General features: G+C 36.3%; 1 protein-coding gene across 1 annotated transcript; it reads left to right on the forward strand.

Moving 5' to 3' along the window:
- The first annotated feature begins 3,811 nt into the window (after positions 1-3,811).
- Positions 3,812-12,437, forward strand: tfa (transferrin-a). The gene is made up of 17 exons (XM_028021341.1): positions 3,812-3,970; positions 4,051-4,199; positions 5,801-5,903; positions 6,001-6,192; positions 6,706-6,835; positions 6,978-7,033; positions 7,786-7,949; positions 8,559-8,712; positions 8,817-8,980; positions 9,072-9,168; positions 9,272-9,292; positions 10,228-10,392; positions 10,581-10,731; positions 10,864-10,931; positions 11,041-11,222; positions 11,819-12,011; positions 12,130-12,437. Exons 1-17 carry the CDS (start codon positions 3,931-3,933, stop codon positions 12,171-12,173), a joined length of 2,073 nt encoding a protein of 690 aa, XP_027877142.1. The 5' UTR covers positions 3,812-3,930; the 3' UTR covers positions 12,174-12,437.
- The last annotated feature ends 430 nt before the right edge of the window (positions 12,438-12,867 follow it).

Below are 12,867 nucleotides of genomic sequence, written 5' to 3' on the forward strand. Positions count from 1 at the left end.
ATGACTGCAAAAATATGAATATACTGGACTCCCCCAAATTCAGAAAACCAGCTTTAGTCCTATTGGCTGCTGTGAATGAGACAAAAAAAAAAAAAACATTCTTATTTATAAGTAATAAAATAATGTGTTGTGACAGCATGTGGTAATGAGTTCATGAGAAAATCATTGTTGAACATTAGTGTAGCTAAAATTATAAGGTATGTAGGTTGTGAAGGAGGTTATTTTGTGGTAAATGTCAATCTCTCACCTCTCACAACACATTGATGTTACTGACTGTGTTATCATGAGCCATCATTACACTGCTGAGTGAAGTGTCAACACAGATTGACCAAGTAAGAGCCATCTGTGAGGTCGCTATAGAAACTCATCTGCAAAAGACAGATCAGGACTGAGGGATGTGTTCTTGTACAGGCAAAGAAAACAAAATAATTTTACGATTAAATGATATACTATGTGACAAAATATGGAAACAATATCCTCTTAAGATGTTTGAGTAGCTACAGAAAGGAAAATATGATTAGAAAGGGCCAAAGCAACCGCACATATTAAAAATGACACAACTTAATATGTGACTTTCAACACAGATTAAAAGAAATCAACTTACTTTTGCTACATTTTTGCTTAATGACACACGGACATGACACAACAAAAGAAAAGACTGGTGATACAAAGTATCCCAGACAAAGCATTAAGGACACCCCTGATTTGTCAGTATCAAAGGTTAACATCACAGTCCTTTCTGATTGGTTGGTGGCTTCAGATTGGATCAGCTGAAAGTCACTTGGCAGTGATTGGCTGCTGCACTTTAGACTGTATCTGGCCAAACAAGTCTGACCTTCTGCAGATAAAAGCTAGCTCACTAAGTAAAGAGCTTCAGAAAACTTGTCAATCCCTCAAAAGTCCAAATTCTGATTGCATTTTAATCCTATAACTTACAAAATTTCTGATGGAAAACAGAATTTTGACATCATAATACAACTTTAGTCTTCAGACAGTTTTGTAAAGTAAAAAAAAACAAAACTCAGACTACCTCTAAATTACATCTAAAATTAAGGCTTTAATGCCTTAATTTTAGTTATGACATTACTCTCAAACCCATGTCATACATACACAGCATGTTATTGCATATTGAGACATGAGGTAGTTAGTTAGTTTCTAAATGAAATTACTTTTCCCTCACAACGATGTACCGATATAGACAGGAGGTTATGTTTGAAGACCTCATTTTTGTATTTTTCTAAACAAATGATATGATCACCTACCAGTTTGTGCCACTACGACAGAAAGGATGGAATATAATCAGCTCAAAAATATAATTGTATGCACAAGTTAGAAGTGGGTTTTATTAGTGTCTTGCAGAAAAACTGCAAGATGCTATGACACATTTACTTACCCCATATTATATATTTTAGCGAAGTGATACAAAATTTGCTAGTTTCAATTTCTCTTTGTAATTAAACCATCCTAGAGCTCGTTTGGATTCCTTTGGCCACTTTTTAAATTTCAACGTTTTGCTTGTGGTCATGCAAATACCTTTGGAGATTTTCCAAAGGCTAAAGATTTTAAATTCAGTCATCTCCTTTCTCATCAAACCATCATTAAAACATTACAAGTTCACTGAACACATAGGTCCCATTTGATGGCCGTTCAAGCAGAAGTTTTTGGATATATTTTAATTTTGCCATCACTTCCTTTCAGTTCTCACTCTGAGTTCAAATTTGATTTTATTTTTCACTAAGTGAAGCAAGTAACCACTAGTTGGCCGCAGAGTCAATTCACGAGTATAGACTGCTATCGCCTTGTATTGAAATATAAAACCTCTTATTGCAACACCACACATTCCACTTTGCCCTTCACAAATACACAAATAGTGTTTTCTGGTTTTTTTCTTTTTAAGATTGAAAAGTGGCTGACTGCATAAAAAATGTAAAATAATTTAAAAAATAAACAAAACGTCATATCGATAAGGTACTTTAACAATTTAATATTTGAAATAAAATATAGAAATATATATGGGCATATATAAGTTTTTATGGCACTTTCTTTTCTTTTTTTGTTGAAAGCTGTTTAGTTTCCAAGAGCCTAGTTGTGAGTTTTATTGAGTTTAGCAGCTACATCACATTTGATTTCAGAGGAAAAATCTGAATGTCTAAAATTCTGATATGATTGTTGTACTTTGTGCCACTAAAGCGAAATGAAATGCTGTCCCTTTTGAGGATGCAGTCATGACAGGATGAAGTTCAGGGTAAAATTAGGCTTTGCTTAGTCAGCAAAATAAAAGAACTACTTATCTTCACAAAGCTATCCAAATAAAGTGTTATATAATGTTTGGATTATAGATTACAGTCTGGATGTCTGTTTTCCCATATCTTGTTAGTGCATAATGAAAAAAATTTGCAGTGTAATGTTTTTGTTCTGTAGTTTCTCCTCGTTGTGGTACTTATTAGTCCTTCATGCTCAATACAAGTTGACAAAAACCTGTTTGTGTTCACAGATTGTTTGTGTTTTCTTTTTGCCAATTTTTTTTCCGTAGTTTCTGTTAGAAATGTTTTACTGGTCCACCGTTATTTGTGTCTGGACTTTATTACAATACTAATGAAGGTTTTTTTTTTCTTTTTGCTCCACTGTTGTGGAAGTATCACATTCAGAATGAGACTTTGTAATTTTAACGAAAGTGTTAAAATAAGCAAAGGTAAAATTATTATTTGGTAATCCTCTTTCTGCATTCATTTTGTGATTTTGCAAAAACTATAACTGACAAATAGACATAACACTTATTGTCCCATTAGCATAAAAACTCAAGTATGGTATCAAAGTAAGAGAGTAAGAGTAAGATGCACAAAGCAACAAACACTAAAAGCACTAAAGCAACTAGCTATATTGGTTAATAAGATAAATTGGATTATTGTCTCATACCACAGATCCTTCTTATCTGATGTGAAGTTGCTGAAATAATGGTGAAAATGATCAATCCACATGTGCAGTATAAGATCCTTGATTTGCACCATTGCACGAAATACATTGTAAAAGAGATTTTGCAATATTTTATGTGGCACATTAGGTAATATTGACTGTATAAACATGACGCTGATCATAAACATGACATGATCACAACTTTAAATAAACATGTAAAGTGGTTTTAAATACATTTTTTCTTTTTTTGCTTTTCTCTGTGAAGTCTTTCTTGATTCGACCAAAGACGTGTTTGCAACATAAAATGTGCTCAAAGGGGAGTTAAGCATATGCAAAAAATTTTTTTGCAATAAATAAACAGTGCTCTAAAGCTTTGTTTGATGTTGCAAAAAACATTTGACGTATTTGTAAAACTGTTTCAGGAAAATGTAAAAGTGACTAAATGAACCTGGAACTTATCACAAAATTGTTAAATAGCAAGATAACAAAACAGAAAAAAACCATCTCTATATATTAAATCTGTGATGAAAGTGTCCAGTTGTTTTTTTGTTGTTTTGTCTCTAACAAATAAACTTTTGCCCGATGAGCAAAGGTGATGACCAAGTAAATTAATCAGCTTATTCACCGTTTTGACCACAAAGGCCATCTGAAGGGTGGATTAGAATTAAAGCATCAACATAACATAAAAATCAAAATCTTGTGAACTGAACTTTGGGAAAAAGAAAAAAAAAGAAAAGACAGCCACTTCTCCAGATGTGTGGAAAACATGGCTACTTTTGTTATCTCAACTGGTTTGTAGCGATGTAAAATTCCATTATGTGGAAACTTAGGTCAGACCTCTGTTTTCTCGTGTATCAGCACACCAAAGTACACAGGCGCCCTCACATTAGGAAACCTGAGCAAACTGTGGTATTTTATCTCTTGGCCGGCTCCGGTCGGCTCTGCTATAAAAACCACAACCCCGTTACAGAAAGTCTGCTCTGTCCAATAGGTCAGGAGACCCCACAGTCCACCAGCATGAAGACTCTCCTCCTTGTGGTGCTGCTTGGATGCCTTGGTAAAAGACCTTTACAATTAAAAAATGTTGTTTTATTTTGAGGTTGACTAATCCTTACAGAAGTATTTCTTTACTTACAGCTGCCGTATTCGCGGCCCCGGCTGCGAAGGTGCGATGGTGTGTAAAGTCGGACCAAGAATTAAGGAAGTGCACGGATCTTGCAGCTGCAGCTCCTGAGTTCTCCTGTGTGAAAAAGGAAAGCACCCTTGAGTGCATTATAGCAATCAAGGTGAGGATATAACACTCATTTTATGTCATGTTAACTCATAATTACTATCAGCAGTTCAAAATGATCCAGACTGCTCATTAAAGTGAGAAATACTCTCTTTAGAACCCAAACATCACTTCTGTTCTCCTGTGTACAACGCCTGATTGTTTTTACTTGCTTCTAGATAAGAATCTGACTCTTGTTGAACAGTTATTGCTGTGGTTTTGATACTGAGAAATATTTATTAAAATGGCAATAGTTGTGCATCATCCACAGGCTCCTGAGGAGTGTTGACATAGAAAAGGGAAAGACAAGTAACCAAACAGTCATGCAAGGCTTGGATGTGTACATTTAAAACCTACTATAAATGTTATAATACAAACAAAACTATCCAAGAGCTAAAATCAGGAATAAGATTATTAAAAATAAGTGGAAAATATCTTTATTTTTTAAAGCATACATAAACAATTATAGGAACCTAGCACCTAAGAAAATTAAAATATGTTGTGAGGAATCACTTGAAATTAAAACTAAAGTCTTAAAATCCAAATCACAGAATAAACATCGAAATACAACATGACAACCATTACAAATAAAATGTAAAATATCCAGTTTGCTAAGTACATAAAATAATTTACAAAAAATAAAAACATGAAGCGTAAAGGTAACTCATTAAAATCACAGCACGTCACTGAGTAAACAGTGACATGCTGTTATTATTATTATTATTTTTTCTCCAAAGAGTTTTTGCGGCGCTAGTGGCTCGTATTTTTTCTACAGTAGGCAGACAGGAAGGAGGGTGAGGAGAGGGGGGAAGACATGCGGTAAAGGTCCTCAGGACCCGCGACGTCCGCATCGAGGACTAAGGCCTCCAAACGTGGGCCGTGCTAACCCCCTGCGCCACCACAGCACGCCCCATGCTGTTATTATTACAATTATTACAAGGTAGTTATTATTACAATAACAGATACTTTATGGAAACAATTATCTAGTTTGCTCTGTAGCCTATTTCAATTTTACTCCCAAATCTGTGTTAAACTAAGGTCCAGTTGGGCATCCATCCCCTACAAATAACAACAGTACACTGTTATTGCTGAATGAAATGAATGACAAGAATGACAATAAACAAATGGCTGCATACATTCTTCCATGAAGAGACCTGCAAAGACTAATGACAGGGTTAAAAAAATACTGAAACAGATTTAGATTTTTTTTTTTAAATAACACATCACCTTGTCCCATTTTCTCAATTTCTACCAGTTCTATTATTTCAATAAAAAAAAAAAAGAAACACCAATGTTGACTAACTATTGTGGCACCATGTTAAAAGTGAAGCTTATTACAAAGAAGGTATTTCCAACCTATACAATCTGAGTTTAGCAAAACATAAAAAGAAAGTTAATGACGGTCACAAAACAAATGGGAAATTGTTTTCCTAGAATCGTTTCACTGTGGGGAAACACTAACTTTCGAGGGCAAAACCGTTGCAAATACATTCTTTTTACTGTTAAAATAATAATTCTCTATTTTGTGGTCAAATTCAGAATTTCATTGCTAGTCGGATAAAATACACAAACTATATCCAGTTAGAACATTGATACTGAGTTGCTCTTTTCTGACAGGCAAGTGAAGCAGATGCAATCACAGTAGATGGAGGTGATGTTTACACAGCAGGACTGAACAACTATGATCTCCACCCTATCCTTGCCGAAGACTACGGCGAGAGTACGTATATTTACCGGCTGTCTGTGCTAGCCATAATTGGGCAGTTTTAATGAGTGACCGCTTTAATCAATCCTTGTTTTTAATCTAACACATTCAGCTTCCGACACCTGCTACTACGCTGTGGCTGTGGTGAAGAAGGGAACCAACTTTGGCATTAGGGACCTTGGAGGGAAGAAATCCTGCCACACCGGTTTGGGGAAATCTGCCGGCTGGAACATTCCCATTGGAACTCTGATTTCAATGAATGTCATTCAGTGGGCTGGCATTGAGGACAAACCCGTTGAGGAGGGTGAGGGCTTCATTTTTTTTTCTGTAAATTTAGCCCTGAAGTAAAAGTTAGCAAACATCTTCTGAATATATTTGTGTGCTTTAGGTTACAATTTGAGGAAATGTAACAAACTTTGAGACCAATTTTTGAGAAGATTTAGGTGTTAGCTAGAAAAAAAAAAAAAAAGAGTTGTGTGAGAATAGCCGAAAAGGGACCAACTAATCTGAATTAATACAGCACCAAGACAGTTGATACAGACACATTGACTTATAATTTTTAAGGCTGAGAGGGCATGACTAAGTGAAAGTTAATATGTGAAAATTTAATGAAAAGTTACATTTATGTAAAGTTTAGTTTCTTTGGACTTTAAAGCATGAACGGTTATATAAGGATGAATGCCACTGAAAAAGCTGGACCTTGTAATGGCTTTACATGTGACTTTTCAGTTTTCAAAATTTTTTTAGAAAGAATTGAAAAGATGATGGTTTTTCTTTGTAGTAGTTAAGTAATTTATGTGTTGTTTTTTTTCTTCAGCGGTGAGCACCTTCTTCCAAGCAAGCTGTGCCCCAGGGGCTACAAGGGGCTCCAAGCTGTGCGAATTGTGCAAGGGAGACTGCTCCAGGTCCCAAAGGGAGCCTTACTACGATTACTCCGGAGCCTTCCAGTTAGTATTTGATAGTATCTTCACATATTCCTAATGCCCCATTATCAATCACTGACATGCACTATGAATTCTCGTCTCACATCAGGTGGTTACATTGTCATTCCCACTTGCTTTTCTGTTTTTCACTTGTTTATCGTTTTAGGTGTCTGGCAGAAGATGCAGGCGAAGTAGCTTTCGTGAAGCACCTCACTGTACCTGGTCAGTGTCTATATATTGTTTAGCTCTAATAAGTTCAATATCAACTGATGATCCAATTTTGTTTCAGTTTTATATATTGTTTTTTTGTTGTTGTTTTTTTTTTTTTTTTACATATTTTGCCTGTAAAATCAAATACAAAGCAGAAATTGCCAAGCATATCTGCACCACATGCATAATATGTTTTGGACAAAAATGCCTGGAGTCCATAACTCAACCCCATTGAACACTAGTTGGATCAGCTTGTGCGTGCTGTTCTGGTATTTCATCCCACACCAGTATGTGATCACACTGTTGACCGACATGAGGAGGTGCTAGGCTATTCTGTAGTTTCTTCTACGTGCTTGCGAGGCCCTTGTTGATTTGAAAGAACAAATTGTTAAATTGCCAATGTAGCTTGTCTATCCAAAGTTCAAACATCCAATCCGATTAAAGACACAAAACAAAAGTCAATAGCAAAACAAACATTTTGCCATTGGCAGAGAGGATTTAGCAAGCTTGTCATGGATACAAACTTTACTCTTCTACACAACACGCAAATGAAGTTTCCTTACAAATGTATTAACATTTGAAGAGAAATAATACAATACAAAGCTTTCAAAGGGGATACTTTTTATCACCAAAAGACATTTTTACAAGAAGAAATAATCAACACAAGTTTTCTAACGTTTAAAATGCAAATGTGGTATCACAATTGTAATCCAAAATGTATTTAGATAAATGCAAGTAAGACTTTTTTAATTTTCCTTGTTTAGATTCTGAGAAGTCCAAATATGAGCTGCTTTGCCTGGATAACTCAAGAGCCCCCATTGATAGCTATAAAACCTGCCATCTGGCCAGAGTGCCTGCTCACGCTGTCATCACTCGCAAGGATCCAGCACTGGCTGAATTAATTCGGAACAGCCTCAGTGGAGTACAGGTAAAGTTAACACAGCTTAAGGAAAGAGTAGAGAATCCCCCCTGTAGGAGGTAGGAACAAAGGAATTGCTGTATGTCAGGGGTCCCCAAACTTTCTCCTGTGAGGGCCACATAACTTGTCCCTTCTCTGATGGGGGGCCGGGGTCAGTTTGTAACAGAAAAAGTGTGACGATTGTAAGAGTGCTAAACATAAAAATGTATTGTTTTTCAGAAAGCACAATCAAATAACCTTTTCTGGATTCTTCAGAGAACAAAAGTCAGGAAATAACACTATTTATGAAATAAATAATAACCAAATAACACTGGGTTCTCCACATAAAAAAAAGGGATAGGGTCAATTATACGCATGTATAAAATAGTTACTAACTAATAGTTAATAATAAATAAAGTTCATTACTAAGGAACATTTATTTTATTGCAAAAGTCCAACTTATCAAATAAAAATGCACATATATGAAAATACTCTGGTATTGTTCAGGGGGCCGGACCAAATGTGTAGGTGGGCCGCATCTGGCCCGCGGGCCATAGTTTGGGGACCACTGCTGTATGTGAATCAGCTGACTCAAGCTGCTCCGTATTTTCATTGTGATTCAACTTGCTTGCTTTTCAGAACTTCAACCTATTTTCCTCTGAGGCGTACGCCCCCGCCAAGGATCTGATGTTCAAGGATTCAGCACAGAGATTGGTGCCAGTTCCTCCAAACACAGACTCCTTCCTGTATCTGGGTGCTGACTACGTGAGCATCATCCACTCCCTCAGGAAAGGTAAAAGGGGGAAAAAACATAGTGATAGAAATAATAAGATCCACACTTCTATCAGCTCTGTCAGCCATGTCTGACACACGGTCTTTGCTTACTTCCTTCTCCAGAGCAGAGCACAGGATCTGAATCCGCTAGCATCAGATGGTGCGCTGTGGGCCATGCTGAGACTGCGAAGTGCGACACGTGGAGTATCAACAGCGTGACTGATGACACTGCCTCTGTTGAATGTCAGAATGCCCCAACCGTTGAGGACTGCTTCAAGAAGATTATGGTACAACCAGAAAGAAACATGTTCCACGTTATTTTAAAGGAGAATGTTTTCGTTTTGTTTTTAAGTGCGTTTTGTTTGAAATGTCCCGCAGCGCAAAGAGGCAGATGCAGTGGCAGTGGACGGTGGACAGGTGTACACCGCTGGAAAGTGTGGTCTGGTTCCTGCCATGGTGGAGCAGTACCAGCAAGGTATGATGCCTACGGATATACATGAAGACGGACAGATTGTAAAAACTTTTGTGTTGTGTATGGTAAACTGGTAATGTTTTCACCTTTGTCTGTCTCTCCACAGAACTGTGTGGCTCTTCTCCAGGTACTAAAACTATCTTTGTTTTTTTTTTTTACTTTTACATCTGTTTCAGTATGTAGTTAAGCCTGGCTGGTAGTTTAGTGTGTTTTAAAATAATAATGAAAGTTTTTTGTACTCTGTCAAGATGTAATCCTAAATTTCAATGTCTTTAATTTCAATATTATGTGTTAAGCCAACACAATTGCGAAGTAGAAGGTAAAGGATTTATATTTATTCGAATTTATTTCCTACATGAAAATCCGAAAAGCACCGCATTCTTACAGTATGTATTCAGGATCTTGGAGTCTGAATTTTGTAGAACCACTTTTCACAGCAGTTAAATCTTTCAAATATGTCTTTACTAGCAAAGTAGTTCAAGCTCTTTCAAGTGAATAAAGAGATCAGTGAACACCTTTGGTTGTCCTGATGTAGGAAAACCCCCTGATGGGTAGAACGGTCTTGTGCCCTTAATAGTCTTTCTTTCTTAATTTATGTGTTTAGATGTATTTATACTGAGATTCAAATATACAACTGTGGACTATAGTTACTAATTAGTTGTAAAAAAAACCCAAAAAAGACATTCAGGGTTATTAATGTGAATTAGGCTGAATATGGTTATCACAGTTTGTACATTTTCATTTGTAAAAAAAAAATATCTAAATAATAATTTTCTTCTACTTTCTTACCATTCAAATTTGTACTGATTTATCACATAATGTCCAAACAAAATAAACTTTTTTGCTACATAGCAAATGTTAAACATGTAAAAACTTGTGTAAGACTAGAAAAACTGTGAGCATTAAAAGTTTTTTTACTGGCTGATTTTATTTCAGGTCACTAAACTTATCTAAATCCTCTCTACTCATACTGGTCTCCCACAAACTAAGTCATTGTCTTCTCTTTTGAAGCAATATTTTCCGATTTTTTTTTGCTTGAACCAATCTCCTTTGATTTCACAGACACAGCCTCCTCTTATTATGCTGTTGCTGTGGTAAAGAAGTCTTCAGGGGTAACCTGGGCAAATCTGGCGGGAAAGAAATCCTGCCACACAGGCGTTGGCAGGACAGCTGGCTGGAACATCCCGATGGGTCATATCTATGCCCAGACTAAGGACTGTAATTTTGGTAAGTGAAAAAGTCAACTGGGAAAAAGTACAATACAAAGTGATTATACAACATTTAAATACAAGGTACACAATTTGTTCTAATAAAAAGAAAACTCAGTGGAAGGATTCTTTGTGGACTTAATAAGAATCCTTGTTGAAAAGGAGGTTTTTAGTCCAATTGATGTATGATCCTCTGATTCTCCACAGCTAATTTCTTCTCCAGCGGTTGTGCCCCCGGAGCCGAAGCCAACTCTCCATTCTGCCGTGAGTGTAAAGGCAGCGGCAAAGCCGTGGGAGATGAAGCCAAGTGCAAAGCCAGTGCTGAAGAGCAGTACTACGGCTATGCTGGAGCTTTCAGGTACCAAAGACTCAGCAGTGATCCTGTAAAGCTTTGTATGCCTTTGGGATTTTTTTGATCATGCTAATGTTTTGAGATCTATTTCAAAAACAATTCATTTAGTATAAAATCATTTATGGCTCATTGTTGCAGATGTCTGGTAGAGGGTGCTGGTGATGTTGCCTTCATTAAACACTCAATCGTTTCAGAAAACAGTGACGGTAAGAAACATTAACTGACCTGATTATGCATCTCTTTGCTGAATTGCTAACTGGAAAATTTCAGCATCCCTCTGCATCCGTTTATGTTTAATCTTTTCTCTCATCATAGGTAATGGTCCTGATTGGGCTCGTGGTGTGAATTCTGACGACTATCAGCTGATCTGCCCTGGAAAGGATCCAGTGCCAGTCGGGGGCTTTGCTTCTTGTCACTTGGCTGTTGTCCCAGCACACGCTGTGGTAACTCGGCCTGATGTTCGTGACAAAGTTGTCCGCATCCTACAAGACCAACAGGTCAGTGATTAACATTAAAGGCAATAGTAGGTTTCAAATGTATAGGACTGAATTTTGTTGGAATTTTTTTCCACACACAATAAGCAAAAAAGAGTTGAATATTCACAGGGTAGTTGACACTTGTTTCAAAAAATGAAAATAGCACTTACTTTTTGTTGTAGTTTTTGTTCTTATTTTTTACAATAAAATGCATCCTGCATTTTGCTTGTGCAGGAACCGTACTGACTAATTAATTCAAAGCACAATGAAAATTTTATTCGTTTTTAAAATACTTAACTGTGAATTTTCGGTCAGTTTGCAAAAACTAAACATTTTATTCTGATGTATTTAGATACTATGAGGTCATATGGGTATGTTAACCAGTTTTCCTTCACGTTTAATGTGATGTTTGGATATGTTTATATCTTACAGTATATTAGTTTTGAAGTCAAACAGCCTTCCACTTCTATGCAGTGGAAGGCTGTTTGACTTTGTTTAAAGCACAGTATATATTAGAAAACCTTACAGCTCTCAAAGTCAGTAGCAACACAAACTTAATGAAGCAGTACAGTAAAACACAGCAATTATGAAAACCTAATTTTGCATTGTGTTTACAGACCAAGTTTGGAGCCAGTGGCAGTGATCCTACGTTCAGAATGTTCCAGTCCGCCAATGGAAAGAACCTCCTCTTCAAGGACTCCACCAAATGTCTCCAGGAAGTTTCTCAAGGAAAAAGTTATGAGCAGTTTTTGGGACCAGAGTACATAAACGCCATGTCCTCACTCAGACAATGCAGTGATACTGCGTCAGGTTTGTGCTACTCTCAGTTGCACTAAGTAGACTACAATTTATTAACAAAAATGCAATGCTTGTTGAATCCTTCTCTGTTCAGTATTTGGATATATACTGATTTCTTTCCTCTCAACAGATCTGGAGAAATCTTGCACTTTCCATACCTGCCAGCAACCTTAAAAGTGTCACAGGCAGTTTTCCACCGAAGTTGGGCATCAGTGATTCAACTACACTTCCTACACTCAACCTCCCAAATCACATCACCTTGTTCAAACTGATCTTGCTGCCTGTTTTTCTATGTACAATCAGCACAGAAATATTACAAACTTCAGATCAATCTTCATGTTACCAAGTCGTTTTAGCCGTTGTAACTTCCAACTTTAACGGATCAGCTTTGCTTTGTTCAGTGCATGACTTTTCCCAAATAAAATTTCTCAAACCTTTCCTTTGTGGACAGTGTGATTTCTGTTTAACACTTCTAAGTTATATATCATTATTCACTCAGATAAGGTTCTATTTTTAATATTTGGTTACATTTTCTAAAGCAAGCGTCACTTTGATCACAGGCATTTTGTCCAAGTTTCAACCATTTTGCTACTGAGTTTATGTGAAGTTGAAGAAAACATGGCAGTCCTCCAAAAGTTACAAGGCAATATATATGTATACATAAATTATACATATTATTTATGTATAATAAAACAGTGATGCACACTGAAATAAGACATAAATTAATATATATTTACTTTTTTTTTTACTGTTATTATTGCTTTATTCAACTGCAAATTATTATGAAATACAAAACAAAATTTTTTGGAATAATTTGAGAAACAAATCTGTAATTGGATAATTTACAGAGGGAAAATGCAAATAGCTG

The sequence above is a fragment of the Xiphophorus couchianus genome, chromosome 6 (assembly GCF_001444195.1).
Source record: "Xiphophorus couchianus chromosome 6, X_couchianus-1.0, whole genome shotgun sequence".
NCBI classification, from domain to species: Eukaryota; Metazoa; Chordata; class Actinopteri; order Cyprinodontiformes; family Poeciliidae; genus Xiphophorus; species Xiphophorus couchianus.